The 18,681-nt window shown below is 44.8% G+C and overlaps 1 protein-coding gene across 6 annotated transcripts in view; it reads right to left on the bottom strand.

The window, feature by feature from the left end:
* Positions 1-1,870: 1,870 nt before the first annotated feature.
* Positions 1,871-18,681, bottom strand: part of ARHGAP27 (Rho GTPase activating protein 27) — an 82,026-nt gene continuing 65,215 nt past the window's right edge. For all 6 annotated transcript variants that reach the window (XM_077253314.1, XM_077253317.1, XM_077253316.1 and 3 more), the window contains 7 exons: positions 10,523-10,616; positions 9,799-9,900; positions 9,620-9,718; positions 8,786-8,863; positions 7,021-7,155; positions 6,637-6,742; positions 1,871-4,594 (listed from right to left, as the gene is read on the bottom strand). In XM_077253314.1, the coding sequence (XP_077109429.1) occupies positions 4,420-4,594; positions 6,637-6,742; positions 7,021-7,155; positions 8,786-8,863; positions 9,620-9,718; positions 9,799-9,900; positions 10,523-10,616 (789 nt within the window). In that variant the 3' untranslated portion in view covers positions 1,871-4,419. The remainder of the gene's footprint in view (positions 4,595-6,636; positions 6,743-7,020; positions 7,156-8,785; positions 8,864-9,619; positions 9,719-9,798; positions 9,901-10,522; positions 10,617-18,681) is intronic.

Genomic DNA, 18,681 nt, shown 5'->3' with positions numbered 1-18,681 from the left:
GGTCACGTTTAGTCCTGCAAATCCTTTCATATTTGCCAGCATCCTCAGGTCCTCTTCACACAAGGAGGACTTCAAGTGTACGTCACGCCAGGCCTCCTAATCAGAAGCTGCGCTGGAATGCCAATATGTAGAAATTTGCAGGGATCAGGTCCAGCTGCCATAGTCTACTGCTGTGGCCTCCAAGCTCCTGTGAATCTTTTTTGCTTCATTCTTACTGTATACACAGTATTTCCCCTGGATTCCACTTAAACATAACAGATACGGACGTGCTGCAATGATTGTGATGTGTATACAACATCTTGCCCCCTAGATATACTGTGTGGGACAAGGGTGGACATATCATTGGTGCACAATAGGGAAGGGGGCCACTATCACCTCCAAAGTAGGAGAAATTGTACATGACAATGAGCTATTGGGCTGCAGAGGGTCCATATATTGTTCTCTCACAGGGGCCCGCTTCTGTCTGTGTCCGCCAGTGGTGGGGGATGTTGTATATATTGGGATTTGTCTGGTTAAACTTCACTGCCATGTATTGCCCCTTTTTTCCATTCTTTGTATAATCCTCTTGTCTTTTTTTGTGATGTGATGCTCACAGGGATGAAATAAAGGGCAGCTCACCTACGGACATGATGCAGAACAAGGCATCGGAGCACCGGTTATATAAATGTTTCCTGGGATCCAAGGATACAAATATATGGAAACCTCTCAAGGCGTCTTATGTAGGATATACAGGATTTGACTTGTGCTATTATTCTTGGGTGCTGTGGCGGTTTACACTATGTAAATGGCAGGTGAATGTTTCTCAGTTGCTTGTTGTCTTTGGGGTATGTTGTAGGTCTGTGTCACTGCACAGCACGCAGCTCACACTGGCACTGCCATAGGAAAAGATTGGAGGAGTGGTGTGCATAGTGAGGTCCACTCTGTTCAGATAGATCCCTGCAGAGTCTTTGGATCCTATGCTGGCCTCCGCGCTCTCAGGACTGAGGGACAGAAATCCAATGCAATGACATTCTGCAGTGTCTCAGTCTCTGCTGGGATGGGATTTCCTGTCAGCCGGAGTTCAGCTTTAACTCTACCTGCCGAATTTTGTCACTACTTTGATAGAACTGTCAGCTGGAAAGCACATGCATGGACAGAAGTACAGATATACAGGACCCTATAGCCACATCCTGGACTTGATGGCCACCAGAGTGCACTCTATTAGCAAACCTGGCAGAGCGCTCTCTGGTGGCCATTAGGAAGCCTGCAGCGCTGGCAGAGCGCTCTCTGGTGGCCATTAGGAAGCCTGCAGCGCTGGCAGAGCACTCTCTGGTGGCCATTAGGAAGCCTGCAGCACTGGCAGAGCGCTCTCTGGTGGCCATTAGGAAGCCTGCAGCGCTGGCAGAGCGCTCTCTGTTGGCCATTAGGAAGCCTGCAGCGCTGGCAGAGCGCTCTCTGGTGGCCATTAGGAAGCCTGCAGCGCTGGCAGAGCGCTCTCTGGTGGCCATTAGGAAGCCTGCAGCGCTGGCAGAGCGCTCTCTGGTGGCCATTAGGAAGCCTGCAGCGCTGGCAGAGCGCTCTCTGGTGGCCATTTGGAAGCCTGCAGCGCCGGCAGAGCGTTCTCTGGTGGCCATTAGGAAGCCTGCAGCGCCGGCAGAGTGCTCTCGGGAGAATTGCAATATGTGAGATGAGTAATGATAAAAGCAGAGCTAGATGAAGAGTAAGGATCAGCAGTATGAGGAGAAGAGAGCAGAATAAGAACAGAGTGAAAGGAGTTTCAGGGAAAAGAAGTGGGGGGCAGAATAAAGAAGATCAGTATGTCGGGTGCAGAGCAGGGCCACATTATACATTCACCTGACACCAAAGAAAAACAAACCAGACACTGTATAAATGGGATAAAACAAGTGAGTATTTAAGGATGTGATCAGATCAGCGCTCAGCGCCTTTTACATCTACAAAGATAGAAAAAGTGACACCATACATTTGTGATGTGGCTGCAGACTTGTTCAGAGGCAGCACCTGTCTTCACAGACCTGGCACATGCCGATTCTCTGCATTTCTTAGACTTTGGCGATACCCTATCCCTAAATTTAGCATGTGCAGCTGGGGAATCTCCTGCCTATAGGACTATATTGCCAGACAAAAGCCTATAGAAAGTACTTTTTGCCATTTGCCTAGTCAGTGTGCAAGTATATCAACAAAAAATAGTATCGTAAGCTAAAATGTATACTTTTGTTCCTTAACTCGGAGGTATAGAGGTGATGGACGTGACCATAATGAATCCAACAGAGTTATCCATTTAAACAAAGTAATTATTTTTGTACATTTATTCTTCATGTAATCTTTGTAACATTTTTCCCCAAACACCATGGTAAAAATGCCATGGTAGCAGCTATGAATTGCTGCTCTAGCAAGAATCCATACTCAAACACTATTTACACACTCTGCCTGAGTATGGATTCTTATTAGAGCTGCAGTTCAAAGCAGCTACTTAAAGAGCATGAACTTTCAACATTGGGTTCAGGGGAGAAAAACAACAAAAAAAAAAAGTACGGTATATTACAAAGCTTCATAACTTTGCAATGGCTAAACTTTATTTTCTATTTAATTACTGATCAGTAACTTTTCAGAAGGGGCTTTTTAATAGGCTAGAACAGATTTTAATGACAGATCCATTAAATGGATGCCGTGGTTGACAGATCTGTTAAATGGATATTTATATGCATTTGGGACCTATAGACAACGACATGTAGTGGCATAACATGAAGCTTGTGAGCCCCTAAAACCAGATCGCCAACAGGGCATGTCATCAGGGGAATGAAAGCTGATACAAGCTGCCCATGGACCACACTGTATGTATCAGAGACTTGTTGCATGATGGCATCAATATATGCTTAACTCTGAAATAGTGCAGCATTTCAGATAAAAACAGTTTAAAGGCCGCAGGGGACTGAGGCTACTTTCACACTAGTCCGTCGGTACGGGCCGTCTGAAACCGTCGGCCCGACGGACAGTGTGTTAAAGTAGCACAACGTGGGCAGCGGAAGCAGTTTTACAACGCATCCGCTGCCCATTGTGAGTTCCGGGGAGGAGGGGGCGGAGTTTCAGCCGCGCATGCGCGGTCGAAAATGGCGGATTCGCCGCACAAAAAAACGCTACATGTAACGTTTTTTCGTGCCGACGGTCCGCCAAAACACGACGCATCCGTCACAATGCGTCGCTAATGTAAGTCTATGGAGAAAAAACGCATCCTGCGGGCAACTTTGCAGGATGCGTTTTTTTCTACATAACGATGCATTGCGACATCCGTCACACAACGCAAGTGTGAAAGTAGCCTAAGTCACATGGGAGACTATTCAGACAGGCAGATTCCCGATGGCTTCTCCTCACCCACTGCCCTGGAGTTACAGGTCTATTCCTGCATGAGTATATAGGGAGAGACCTGTTAGTCATGGCAGGGGGCAGAAGAAGTCACCAGTGACCCACCTGTCTGACTAGTCATTCGTGGTCCCAGTGATTTTTAAACTATGTTTTCCCTCTTAAACTGGTTTGTTTCAGAGAAAAATATACAGTTGAAATCATGCATCCTGTGGATCGGCCAGCATGTATCAGCCCGTGGATCGCCATCAAAAAGTCCACAATTACTCATATTAGATATCCATCACAGCCTCCAGCATATATTACCCAGACACTAACACAGTGTTTCCCAACTCCGGTCCTCAAGAGCCACCAACAGGTCATGTTTTCAGGATTTCCTTAGTATTGTCCAGGTGATAATTGCATCACCTTCACAGGCAATAAGTCCATCACCTGTGGAATACTACGGAAATCCTGAAAACATGACCTGTTGGTGGCTCTTGAGGACTTGAGTTGGGGAACACTGCACCAACATAAAAGCCTGGAAAAGCTCCCGACATATATGGTGGGAACAGAACCTTCAGCTGTGCACTTAGCCGACAGTATACACTTTTGGGTGTCTACCTCATCAGCAAATACATCTAACAGGCTGGGTACACACTGCGGTTGGGGTCACTAACAGTGCACACCCAGATGTGTAGACAAAGGAGGTGCAGAAGCGGCTGACTCCAGTGAAAGAAGGAGGAAAACAAGGTTGCCTACAGATGGACGTCTCTATACAAAAACATTAGACCCCCAACGCTACTGCTAGTAACATCCAGTCATCTACTTCCCGAGAGCCCCTCTAATATTACAAATCAGTCTCATTATTCTATGCAGATACACGGAGCAGTATAAGACGCACGTCTCCGTCGTCTGCTCACACAGTAGACAGCGGCAAGAAGTCCTCGTCCTGTAGCTGGGTAGGTTACCCTGTGCCATGAAGCCGATTCAGAATATGTACATGAGGTGTAGTCTATACATTAAATATGGAGACGTCGTCAGGCGACCCGCGCCTTCATGTCACTGTCGGCAGTCGTTCTCTCAGCTGCTGAAGATGAACTTGTACTGGATGAGGATCTGCTCTACTATTTGGTTTTGGCAGACCATGTTCATGGCGATGTTACTACCCTCCAGCTCAGGCCTCAAGAGGGTTGGTCCAAAGACAATGGCGACACTCTGGACCGACATCCGGTTTGCGTCTTTATGTTCGATGACACTGAAATGACAAAGAAAAAGTACAATAGTTTTACTGATCTGCTGCCTATTCAGTTACAGCAGCGCAGGCATGGACCAGGGTTTTGTAAAGTTGCAATGTTTTTCTGGATACATCATGAACAGGCTCGGACTGGCCCAGCGGAGAACAGGAGAATCCTCCGGTAGGCCCCTGTGAATGAGTAGTGCACTTGATTCATAACTTGCAGAAAAAAAGTATTTTCTAATTATTCATTCATTAAACGAGCTAGCCAAGTCAATGTTACATAAAAGCAAAATTTTATTTGTGTACTAGTGTCAGGTTATTTTTGCATGTAGCTGAACAGTGAGCTCCAGGAATCAATGTTTCTGGTGGGCTTTTGCCAACCCAGTCCAACATCAATGTCTGTATCAGTCTGTGATTGTTAGTTTGCTTACTGTAAGTGACATCTGTAATTTGTATGTAACCCTTTCTCATGTACAGCACCATGGAATCAATGGCGCTATATAAATAAATAATAATAATAATAATAATCATGAATGATACGAGAATATGCTTTTAACAAAAATATACCCTGCTGCTGGGGTCCCCCAGCGATCTACTAATTTGTAGGTGGACACCGGTAGCAAGTGTTCAGTTCTACTGTAGCACCTCTACATCGGCAGAACAACATCACATATTAACCTAATTTTTTTTTCCATTCGCTACTTCAAAGAGCTAGAGTTGTAGTTTCGAATGACATCATTTGACACTAGATAATATATGAGAGAGTGGGGAAAAAAATTCCAAGGGCAGCGAAAGAAAAATTTTGCATTCCATGTTTATTGTGAGGTAAAAATTACTTGAGCACATGGTTTTCCAGGTTAGTATCATTAGGGTAATTCCAATCAAATGCATAGTTTTGGGGGTTTTTTTTGTTTTTTTGTTTTTTAAAGCTATGGGTCTCATGGCGACACAAACCAACTTTTTTCTTCTGTCATTGGAGGTGTATGAAGTCTTTTTTCTATGGTAAGCTGAAGTTTTTAACAATATTTTGGGGTACACATGAACATTTGACCATTTTCTATTGCATTTTTAATGGAGGTGCGGTGTTTATTTATTTTTTTTAACTGAAAAAAAAAAAAAGGAGGCACAATTCTTTGCATTTTTACAAAACTATTTTTTACTTCAGGGATTGAAATATTTTTTTTTAATATTTCAATTCTCCTATGAAGTCTAAGGGAGGGAAACCTTCAGCAGGAGCCTGGTGGGCTGGAAGTCTGTCAGCACCCTTCACAGATGCGCAAAGTAGCCAGGGGATGTGCACACCGGCAACAGGGACTGACAGCAGCACTTAAATGATTAGACAGTTCCCTGTAGTCACTAGTGTTACAGGCAGATTACAGCTGTATAATACAGCCGGTATCTCCTGTGAAATTCAGACTTCGCTCCAGAGCCCCCTTGGTACACCCGAATCCGACATAGGATGTACTATTATTTTGTTCTACATTGAAAAGGGGTGAAAATAAATGGGTCATCCACATAATGCATGATCCTACAGAAAGACGAATTTTATATCTGCTCTTCATTTTGTCTTATTGATGAAGGTTCTGAAACCCAGGGCGACCCGCTTGTACATTGCTCAGTTGGAGGTATCTGAAATTGCGACCTATTCATTAGTGCACTTGAACTTTTTTTGTCAATTTTTTGTTGCCTGTCTCCAGCTTTTCATTGGCGCATATTTCCTCTTTAAATGTGCACCTTTTTTTTGTTTTTTAAGTTTTTTATTATTATTTTGCTATTGTGGACAGGGTTTATGATTTCCAGATGTTTCCTAAAATTCACAAAAGATTAATCTGTAGAAAAGTTGACATACATGTACTCCAGTCCTACCTGGCGTCATTGTATGTATGTAATAAAAAATTGCAATAAAAGGTTAAAAAACAAAAATAAACAGATCATTTTTTACTTTCCACAAACCAGCTGTTAGATTTTGATAAATTTGGTGAAAAAAAAAGATAAATACCCTAAGAGAAAAAAAAGTAGAGGGACTTAAACCTCTATGGTCACATTTTCTATCCACTGACCTGCACAGATGCCTGAACAGCAGCCTCATGGTCTCCAGGTTGGGTAGCGGCAGCGATAGGACCAGGTCCTTTAGACGTTGGATCTTCTGGTTCTGATCACTTATTTCTAGCACAGAAGGAGAAGTCAAGTTAAAAAAGGAGTTTGCTGTTGGAAAGACTATAACAAAGTAGTGAAGGGCCAAGCTAAAGAGACAGCAGTACCCTGGTTACACATGGGCCATAAAGACCCCAGATCAAGCGAATACATCACATAAGTCTGTATAAAGTGTTGGGGCTAGGCCAAAGCTTTGTAAGAACCACGTAGGCGATCCAAGTGACATAGAAAACCCTCACATTGTTGAGATTCTCTCTCCCTCCCAGATGCCAAGTGGGACAAGGACTTACTTATCGCTTCAACAAACAGCTGATAATGACTAAAAGGGAACAGTGGTTCCGGGAGCTCCCGGAAAAACAGCTTCAGTGCTCCAGTGATCACGTGGACATCCTCCCATCGACCATCATCTAAGCTAAAGTTTTCACCTGTAAAATGATAGAGACTTCTGATAGAGGGTCATGTAGAGAATACATTGTTGGGGGTCTCCGCTTGTTCTTCATCCTTTACTTTTATTTTTATTCCATTTTAAAATATGTATAATATATATTAGAATGCAAACCTAGAGTATACAATCTTTGCAGATTGTCCCCTTGATGTCTTCACATATATTCAATGTGTTTAATAATATAATTATATACACACACATATACAATGGTGTGTGTATATATACAAAGTGGCTTACAAAAGCATTCACCCACCTTGGCATTTTTCATCTTTTGCTACCTCGCAACCTGGAATTTCACTGGTTTTATTGAGGGTTTGTATCAGTTCATGTAAAGGACAACCACCTACAACTGTGAACTTTTGGTTTTCTTTTTAATGTGATGCAAACAACAAATAGGACAAAATAACGGACAACTTCAGTGTGAATTACTATTCACCCCCTAAAGTCAGTACTGGGTAGAGCCTCCTTTTGCGACAATTACAGCTACAAGTCGCTTTGGATAAGTCTCTATGAGTTTCCACATCTTGCCACTGGGAGTTTTGTCCATTCCCCAAGGCAAAACTGCTCCAGCTCCTTCACATTAGATGGTTTCCTCTGATGGACAGCAATCTTAAAGTCTCACCATAGATTCCCAATTAGATTAAGGTCTCGGCCTTGAGTAGTCCACTCCAAAACATGTACACATTTCTCCTTAAACCACTTGAGTGTTGCTTTAGCAGTATACTTTGGGTTATTGTCTTGTTAGAAGGTGAACCTCCGTCCCAGTCTCAAATCACTGACAAACAAACAGGTTTTGTTCAAGAATACGACTGTATTTCACACCATCCATCTCGGACCATTTTCCCTGTCCCTGCTGCCAAAAACATCCTCACATAATGATGCTGCCATCACCATGTTTCACTGTGGAAATGGTGTTTCTGTGATGAGGAGTTGTATTGGTTTGATTCCAGTGGGTTTCTATTTATTGATTTACCTCTTTGATTAACGCCCACCCTGTCTGGGCCGAGAGTTTTAGTGGGTGGCCTCTCTTGGCAGGTTTGTTGTGGTACCATGTGCTTTCCATTTGATAATTGATTTGATGGTACTCCTACCACTAAAACGCTCATAAAACTCTCTCTCTATATCTATCTATTTATCCCTGACGTATACTTCTCCACAACTTTGTCCCTGACTTGTTTGGAGATCTCCTTGGTCTTCATGGTGTTGTTTGGTTAGTGGTGCCTCTTTCTTAATGGTGTTGCTGCCTCTGTGGCCTCTCTGAAAAGGTGTGTATGTACTGACAGACCACGTGACACTTAGTGAAAAGGGGTGAATAGATATTCACATGCCAATTTTTAGTTATTTGATCCCATAAATTTAGCCTATATTTTCTCATTTTACCAACTTAGACTGTTTAGTGCTGATGCATCACACACAAATTGGATTACAAAAAATATTTAAACACAGGTTGCAATGTAACAAAATGGGTGAAAATCCAAGGGGGTGAATACTTTTGCAAGCCACTGTATGTAAATATAATATACATACATATACACACACATCCCACATGTATCATCGCCATCATCACTTCCTTAGGGGTAACTGGATCCCATATATACACACAGACTCACCATGATCCACCTTATAGCGTAACTTCTGAATGACCGCTAGGTTCCCGCTGATACGGTATAAGCCATCAATGTCCAAACCTACATCCCAAAATGATGAAACAGAAACTTGTGAAGTAAAAGTGGCTAACTATTACAGACATTATATAGAGTGATGATACAAGCATAATGGTTACAGTCTCTAGATGAGGAACATAACTTGGGGGTTGCCCTCACACTTGGTGATGTAGAAGTTCTTAGTCTTTTATTGAAGCCTAGGGAACTGTGCGACCACTACAAATCCTCCAGTGGTATCACGCCAGATAATAATAATAATCTTTATTTTTTATATAGCGCTAACATATTCCGCAGCACTTTACAGTTTGCACACATTATCATCGCTGTCCCCGTTGGGGCTCACAATCTAAATTCCCTATCAGTATGTCTTTGGATGAATAATGGCTTGTGCTGGTGATCATTTACCATTATGGTTCTCATGGAGGCTACTGCCCATCACAGCCTACCCCACAAAAAAATGGGTAGGTGCCCATCATTTTTCAATAGGTATCCATCTTTACTCCCATTGTACTTGCGTCTCTGAGCCATGGTTAGATATACCCTGCTTTGCATTGCTAAATAATGGCATGTACTGTAAACCCCCAGTTTTGTATTTACAGTATTTTAGAATTATTGGCGCTAGAAAATAATCAATGATATTTCTCCCGCTTGTGCACTTGTCCCGGGCGTGCAATTTAAATACCACTTTAGCACAAAGTTCTTCAACCTTACAATTATATTTCAGACATATTGGGATAGCTGGCAGCCACCATCAAGAAGGGGTGGGGACCATGAACTTACCCCTTTTCTCCACCACCTCAATGGACTGGCTGACGAACTCAGGCACATCCCTCTTCTCCCGATCACACAGGTGATGTAAGTGGCAGCCAAAGACTTGGTCTGTGGAGAAATAATGAAGATGTCAGTGCATGGCAGGCACATGGGAAGGGCATGTGTGCTGTAAGAACATTTCTGCTTACCGCGAATGTAACCTTTGTCTCGGAGGGACTGTAATGTTGGTCTTCTCTGTAGGAACTTCCTCAGTTTTGACCTCACATTGCGGTCACTGTCCGAGTTCTGACCTGTAGATACACAACACATGGTAAGGAGGTCCCCTGATCCCAATACTTGGCATCCACTCAATGCTAAAGCTGCAAGGATGGCAATCTGCATCCTATAGCTGCTAGCTTCTGTGGCTACTACAAGAGTAACTGACAGCAAAAAGCAAATCTTTGGTTATTAGATCACAGAAGCTTCCACCCTTATGTTACTTTAACCTGCTGATCTACATGCCATCTCTCTTTTTGCCGGTAGAAGATCCAGAAATTAAATTATGTGCAAAGCTGCTGTAGAGTGCTTAGGCAAAATACACTATAATGCTACTGAAGTTGAGCAAAAGGAATCCCAAAACCTTGGGCCAGTGGCCACGTCAGTAATCCGATTGCTGGACTAGAGTCCTGTCACCCCCCGGCCCCTCATTTGATTAGTAGGCCTGGCACATCATCATTGTGGCATAATGCACGCAAGACATCCTACCAAGCAGAAGCAGTGGCAAAGATTCTGGCAGGTAGGAATTAAGTATTCAGGGCTTTAGTCCAGAGGCTGCACACTACAGACGTGGCTGCAGGACCAGGATCCTGTGAATCTTTTTCTTCAACTCTGGCTATCATTCTTACCGCCGTCCACCACCTAAGGTTTTCTTACCAGAATTCTTCTTCTCATCCTTAATGCCTAACTTTTCAGTTGACCCAAAATCACTCAGCGACTCAGTCTCGTTCTCCGAGGTGTAATCTGAGGACTAGAAAAAAAAGTTACAGATTCACGAGAAGTTCTGAACAATAAAATTATCCAGACCCTAATAGTAATGATAATAATTGCATCTAGAGGGAACCTCAATGATGTGAAAGACACGACCTGCCAAATTAGGGGACCTTGCCCACAGATGTGTAAATGCACCGAAACATGTGATCCATAGACAATGCTACTAGGTGTGCATCTTGTGAGATGTATGCATGGCTTGAGCAGTCTTTTGAAAGTGAATATATCTGGACTCAATGTTAGTATGTTCCATATTTGGAAGCCTGGATAATGGATTTAAATATGCAGCTTACAATACTCAGGAGTATTGTAAACCTGGAGAGGAGTTTAGAGCTCACCGAGTGGCTCTGGCTGGGGCCAGTGATATATAGAAGGGTGGAGGTGGGGAAGATCAGGACCTAGAAATGGGTAGCTTTGTGACAGATAAAAGAAAGGATAGGGGAAATGTACCAGGGAGCTTAGTCCTGATCTGGTACAACATAGCAAATATGCCTGTTTGGCTGATATTAGGAACTTAGGCCCAAGTCTAGGATCACTACAGCAGGACGTTGCTCCTAGCAACAAGGAAAATGGCTGCTTTAGGAAGGAGGGAAATAGGAGTGCAGCAAAGGCCAGACAGGTGTTGTTGGTAGGTGACTAATTAGGCACACAGACTGGGTCATCTGTCACAAAGACCGTAAATGCTGAACAGTGTTGTTGTCTTGTAAGGAGGTGGTAGGGACACTCACATTCCTCCTCTCCCCTGGACGCTGTTCACATGATGACGTGCGGCACCTCATGGTTCATTAATGTAAATGTGATATGTATGTGCCATGTACTGTAAAGTGGATGTCTGTAATACGTGTTCTGTATAGAACTAGGATAGAATCTTAAGTAGTATAGGACCGTGGGGGGCATCATAGAGATAGGGAATAGAATAGATTAGTAGTGTTGGTTAGGTACAGTTAGCATAGGGGTTGTCAGTAGGAAGGAGCTGGAGCAAAGCAGGGCAGAGCCATAGGGATATAGGAGAGTTACTTCATGTATAGGCAGCAGAGTCCGGGCAGCCTTGCCCAGGGCAAGGTGCATGCAGCAGTGAGAGCAGACAGTCGGCCGGCTGTGGGGATAGAGCTGCTATGGTAGGATGGGTGTTGTGAATTCCGCTCTTGGGCTCCCTCCGGTGGTTGTAAGTGGCATTTTTGTGAATTCTGTTCTTGGGCTCCCTCCTGTGGTTTTGAGTGGTATGGCTGCTTCTGGGATTTAGCATCAGCAGCTGTTTTCACTGATCGTCTTTCTGGCTCGGCTATATTAGTCTTGCCTGTTCCCTCATTCAATGCCAGTTGTCAATTGTTCCAGCCTGGAGTCACGGCTCTTTGGATTTCCCTGACACTCTGACCAGTTCAGCAAAGCTAAGTCCTTGCTTGTCCTTTTGCAGTTCACTTGTTGTGGACTGTGTTGTTCAGCACTTTCTATGTTTTGCTGATTTGTCCAGCTTATCAGTATGAACCTATTCCGCTAAGCTGGAAGCTCTGGGCAGCAGAGTTTGCCCTCCACACCTTTAGTCAGGTGTGGAGATTTTTGCATTTCTCTGCGGTGGACTTTTTCAGTGTTCTGTCCAGTACTAATTCTATCTAGCTAGAAGTGGCCTCCTTTGCTAAATCTTGTTTCATACTACGTATGTAATTTCCTTCTCCTCTCACAGTCATTATTTGTGAGGGGGCTGTCCTATCCTTTGGGGATTTTCTCTGAGGCAAGATAGCTTTCCTCTTTCTACCTTTAGGGGTAGCTAGTTCTCCGGCTGTGACGAGGTGTCCAGGGAGTGACAGGAACATCCCACGGCTACTGCTAGTGTCTGTGTTAAGATCAGGAACTGCGGTCTGTATAGTTACCACCTGCTCAGAGCTAGTCGCATGTCGCTCCTACATCACCAGGCCATAACAGTACAACTGGCCAAAAATGAGCTGAATGCATCTCAAAAGAAGGAAAAGAAAAAGAGTTCTGAGCCATTTTTTTTTTCTTTAGTCTGTGTTGTCTTTTTCCTTCCTCTTAATCTCTGGGTGATTCAGGATTTGGATGCGGGCATGGATGTTCAGGGGTTGTTTTCTCGTGTGGATCAGCTTGCTGCAAGAGTACAGAGTATTCAAGATTATGTTGTTCAGACTCCGGCCTTAGAGCCTAGAATTCCTACTCCGGATTTGTTTTACGGGAATAGATCTAAGTTTTTGAACTTTAAAAATAACTGCAAATTGTTTTTTGCTCTGAAACCCCGTTCCTCTGGTGACCCCATTCAGCAAGTTAAAATAGTAATTTCTCTGCTGCGTGGTGACCCTCAGGACTGGGCATTCTCCCTTGAGTCAGGGGATCCGGCATTGCTTAATGTAGATGCATTTTTTCAATCGCTCGGATTATTGTATGACGAACCTAACTCTGTAGAGCATGCTGAGAAAACACTTTTGGCCCTGTGTCAGGGTCAGGAAGCGGCAGAATTATACTGCCAGAAATTTAGAAAATGGTCTGTGCTCACTAAATGGAATGAGGATGCTCTGGCAGCAATTTTCAGAAAGGGTCTTTCTGAAGCCCTTAAGGATGTTATGGTGGTGTTCCCCACGCCTGTTGGTTTGAGCGAATCTATCTCTCTGGCCATTCAGATTGATCGGCGCCTGCGCGAACGCAAAGTGGTGCACCATATGTCAGCGTCCTCTGAGCAGAGACCTGAGCCTATGCAATGTGATAGGATTTTGACTAGAGTGGAACAGAGGGGATACAGACGTCAGAATGGGCTGTGTTTTTACTGTGGTGATTCTGCTCATGCTATTTCTGATTGCCCTAAGCGTATTAAGAGGGTAGTTAGATCTGTTACCATCAGTACTGTACAGCCTAAGTTTCTCCTGTCTGTGACCCTGATTTGCTCATTGTCATCTTTTTCTGTCATGGCATTTGTGGATTCAGGCGCTGCTCTGAATTTAATGGACTTAGAATTCGCCAGGCGCTGTGGCTTTTCTTTGCAGCCTTTGCAGAGTCCTATTCCCTTGAGGGGTATTGATGCTACACCGTTGGCCAAGAATAAACCTCAGTATTGGACTCAGCTGACTATGTGCATGGCTCCAGCACATCAGGAAGATTGCCGTTTTCTGGTGTTGCATAATTTACATGATGTTGTTGTACTGGGTTTTCCATGGTTACAGGTGCACAATCCTGTGCTGGATTGGAAATCGATGTCTGTGACTAGTTGGGGTTGTCAAGGGGTACATAGTGACGTTCCTTTGATGTCAATTTCCTCTTCCCCCTCTTCTGATGTTCCTGAATTTTTGTCAGACTTCCAGGATGTATTCGACGAGCCCAAGTCCAGTTCCCTTCCTCCACATAGGGACTGTGATTGTGCTATTGACTTGATTCCTGGCTGTAAGTTCCCTAAGGGCCGACTTTTCAATCTGTCTGTGCCAGAGCATGCCGCTATGCGGAGCTATGTCAAGGAGTCTTTAGAGAAGGGGCATATTCGTCCGTCTTCGTCACCATTGGGAGCGGGATTCTTTTTTGTTGCCAAGAAGGATGGCTCCTTGAGACCCTGTATTGATTATCGCCTTCTTAATAAAATCACGGTCAAATTCCAATACCCTTTACCTTTGCTCTCTGATTTGTTTGCTAGGATTAAGGGGACTAGTTGGTTTACCAAGATTGACCTTCGAGGGGCATATAATCTTGTTCGTATTAAACAGGGTGACGAATGGAAAACTGCATTTAATACGCCCGAAGGCCATTTTGAATACCTGGTTATGCCTTTCGGGCTTTCTAATGCTCCTTCTGTATTTCAGTCCTTTATGCATGATATTTTCCGCAATTATCTTGATAAATTCTTGATTGTGTATTTGGATGATATTTTGATTTTTTCCAATGATTGGGAGTCTCATGTGAAACAGGTCAGGATGGTATTCCAGATCCTTCGTGATAATGCTCTATTTGTGAAGGGGTCTAAGTGCCTATTTGGAGTTCAGAAGGTCTCTTTTTTGGTGTTTATTTTTTCTCCTTCATCTATAGAAATGGATCCTGTTAAGGTCCAAGCCATTCATGACTGGATTCAACCCACATCTGTGAAGAGCCTTCAGAAATTTTTGGGCTTTGCTAATTTTGATCGCCGTTTCATTGCCAACTTCTCTAGTGTGGTTAAACCCCTGACCGATTTGACGAAGAAAGGCGCTGATGTGACAAATTGGTCCTCTGAGGCTGTTGAGGCCTTTCAGGAGCTTAAACGCCGATTTACTTCTGCCCCTGTCTTGCGTCAGCCGGATGTTTCCCTTCCTTTTCAGGTTGAGGTTGATGCTTCTGAGATTGGGGCAGGGGCCGTTTTGTCACAGAGGAATTCTGATGGTTCCTTGATGAAGCCATGTGCCTTCTTTTCCCGAAAGTTTTCGCCTGCGGAACGCAATTATGATGTCGGCAATCGGGAGTTTTTGGCTATGAAGTGGGCATTTGAGGAGTGGCGACATTGGCTTGAGGGAGCCAAGCACCGCATTGTGGTCCTGACCGATCATAAGAATCTGATTTACCTCGAGTCGGCCAAGCGGCTGAACCCTAGACAGGCTCGGTGGTCCCTGTTTTTCTCCCGTTTTGACTTTGTGGTCTCATATCTTCCGGGATCTAAGAATGTTAAGGCGGATGCCCTCTCTAGGAGTTTTTTGCCTGATTCTCCTGGAGTCCTTGAGCCGGTTGGCATTCTTAGGGAAGGGGTGATTCTGTCTGCCATCTCCCCTGATTTGCGGCAGGCGCTTCAGGAATTTCAGGCTGATAAACCTGACCGCTGTCCTGTGGGGAAGCTGTTTGTTCCTGATAGATGGACAAGTAAGGTAATTTCTGAGGTCCATTGTTCTGTGTTGGCCGGTCATCCTGGGATTTTTGGTACCAGAGATTTGGTTGCTAGGTCCTTTTGGTGGCCTTCCTTGTCACGGGATGTGCGTTCTTTTGTGCAGCCCTGTGGAACTTGTGCCCGGTCTAAGCCTTGCTGTTCCCGCACTAGTGGGTTGCTTTTGCCTTTGCCTGTCCCGGAGAGGCCTTGGACGCATATTTCCATGGATTTTATTTCGGACCTTCCTGTGTCCCAGAGGATGTCTGTTATCTGGGTGGTTTGTGACCGGTTCTCTAAAATGGTCCATTTGGTGCCTTTGCCTAAATTGCCTTCCTCCTCTGATTTGGTTCCATTGTTTTTTCAGCATGTGGTTCGTTTGCATGGCATTCCGGAGAATATTGTGTCTGACAGAGGTTCCCAGTTTGTTTCCAGGTTTTGGCGGGCCTTTTGTGCTAAGATGGGCATTAATTTGTCTTTTTCTTCGGCGTTCCATCCTCAGACAAATGGCCAAACTGAGCGAACTAATCAAACCTTGGAAACCTATTTGAGATGCTTTGTGTCTGCTGATCAGGATGATTGGGTGGCTTTCTTGCCGTTGGCAGAGTTTGCCCTTAATAATGGGGCCAGTTCGGCTACTTTGGTTTCGCCTTTCTTTTGCAATTTTGGTTTCCATATTCGTTTTTCTTTGGGGCAGGTTGAGCCTTCTGATTGTCCTGGTGTAGATTCCGTGATGGACAGGTTACAGCAGATTTGGACTCATGTGGTAGACAATTTGACGTTGCCACAGGAAAAGGCTCAGCGTTTTGCTAACCGTCGTCGGTGTGTTGGTCCTCGGCTTCGTGTGGGGGATTTGGTCTGGTTATCCTCTCGTCATGTTCCTATGAAGGTTTCTTCCCCTAAGTTCAAGCCTCGGTTTATTGGTCCTTATAAGATTTCTGAGATTATCAATCCAGTGTCTTTTCGTTTGGCCCTTCCAGCCTCTTTTGCCATCCACAATGTTTTCCATAGATCTTTGTTGCGGAGATATGTGGTACCCGTTGTTCCATCTGTTGATCCTCCTGCCCCGGTGTTGGTTGAGGGGGAGTTGGAATATGTGGTTGAGAAAATTTTGGATTCTCGTTTTTCGAGGCGGAGGCTTCAGTATCTTGTCAAGTGGAAGGGTTATTGCCAATAGGATAATTCTTGGGTGGTTGCCTCCGATGTCCATGCCGCCGATTTGGTTAGTGCTTTTCATTTGGCTCGTCCTGATCGGCCTGGGGGCTCTGGTGAGGGTTCGGTGACCCCTCCTCAAGGGGGGGGTACTGTTGTGAATTCCGCTCTTGGGCTCCCTCCGGTGGTTGTAAGTGGCATTTTTGTGAATTCTGTTCTTGGGCTCCCTTTTGTGGTTTTGAGTGGTATGGCTGCTTCTGGGATTTAGCATCAGCAGCTGTTTTCACGGATCGTCTTTCTGGCTCGGCTATATTAGTCTTGCCTGTTCCCTCATTCAATGCCAGTTGTCAATTGTTCCAGCCTGGAGTCACGGCTCTTTGGATTTCCCTGACACTCTGACCAGTTCAGCAAAGCTAAGTCCTTGCTTGTCCTTTTGCAGTTCACTTGTTGTGGACTGTGTTGTTCAGCACTTTCTATGTTTTGCTGATTTGTCCAGCTTATCAGTATGAACCTATTCCGCTAAGCTGGAAGCTCTGGGCAGCAGAGTTTGCCCTCCACACCTTTAGTCAGGTGTGGAGATTTTTGCATTTCTCTGCGGTGGACTTTTTCTAGTTTTTATTACTGACCGCACAGTGTTTTGTCCTGTACTAATTCTATCTAGCTAGAAGTGGCCTCCTTTGCTAAATCTTGTTTCATACTACGTATGTCATTTCCTTCTCCTCTCACAGTCATTATTTGTGGGGGGCTGTCCTATCCTTTGGGGATTTTCTCTGAGGCAAGATAGCTTTCCTGTTTCTACCTTTAGGGGTAGCTAGTTCTCCGGCTGTGACGAGGTGTCCAGGGAGTGACAGGAAAATCCCACGGCTACTGCTAGTGTCTGTGTTAAGATCAGGAACTGCATAGTCTGTATAGTTACCACCTGCTCAGAGCTAGTCGCATGTCGCTCCTACATCACCAGGCCATAACAGATGGGGCCACAGGCTGAGGATCATGCAGGTGGGCACCAGCTTAGGAAGGACCGTCCCATGAAGAATCCGGGATCTACGACTGGGGCAGGAGTAGCTGAGATGGCGTTCCTGGCACTTTTTCCTATTGGAACCGGACGAGGGGATGGCAGTTTGCTGGTGACACTGAAGGCACGGATGAGACAGATTGTCTAGAGATAAGGCAGGGATTGCTGGAAGAAGAGAAACAGAACTGACAAAAATGATAGAATCTGCCCGGATGGCAAGGAAAGCTCAGAAAATGTCCCTTTGTGAAACCTGTGCTGTAAGTGTGATGAATGCCCTGCTGTTTAGTAAAGTTCAACTGTTGGAAAAGAACTGTGTCTCAGATGTTTTGTGGAGCTCAGAAACGCGGAGACAGAACTTGAGAGGACTCTGACAGTGAACGTACAGTAAGTGTACTGCCGCGCACGCTGCACATGCGGCAGAAGGGACACTTATTCTATCTGTGGGGCTCCAGGGTGTGGGAACCATACAGCCCGTTGCCACGACTACCACCCTGGCCACCTTACAGTCTGCGGGGTGCTATGGTTTTGGCATATTGTGGATCAGATAGATTGCTGGGTTGAGCTGGGGAAAACCCAGCAGTCATAGTACCCATCAGTACTAATGACAAAGTTAGGGGGAGGTGGAAGGGCCTTAAAATTGATTACAGGGAACTAGGTGGTGTTTTTCAGAAATACTGTTGGTGCCAAGAGTGTCACTAGAAAAAACAGTGGGAGCTTAGGGAAATAAAAAAGTTTGGGTTCATGGAGAACTGGACCGACTTTTGTCGGCAACAGGCTCTACAGTAGGGACACTGCTAGGCACTGCTCCTAATAGCCAGATTCCTACTCCACACTGATGAGGGGCAAACACCCCGAAACAGCTGTCTGTGGATGGATACCATGCTTGGCATAGGTGGTTTTCCTGTATTGGATGTTTTCCTTTATTGGATGCTGCCCTTCCCGTGGTTGTTCCTTCCCGGGGAAAGGTCTGGCTATTCACTGCTTGCGTTGAGAAACATGTGATGGTGTCTCCGCAGCTATCCTACATGCATTTGCATATTTCCCATAAGGGATGGGGGCAGTGTT

This window comes from Ranitomeya variabilis, chromosome 4 (genome assembly GCF_051348905.1).
Source record: "Ranitomeya variabilis isolate aRanVar5 chromosome 4, aRanVar5.hap1, whole genome shotgun sequence".
Classification (NCBI taxonomy): domain Eukaryota; kingdom Metazoa; phylum Chordata; class Amphibia; order Anura; family Dendrobatidae; genus Ranitomeya; species Ranitomeya variabilis.
The sequence above is the reverse complement of the archived record's forward strand: the minus strand, read 5'-3'. Positions and strand labels throughout refer to the sequence as shown.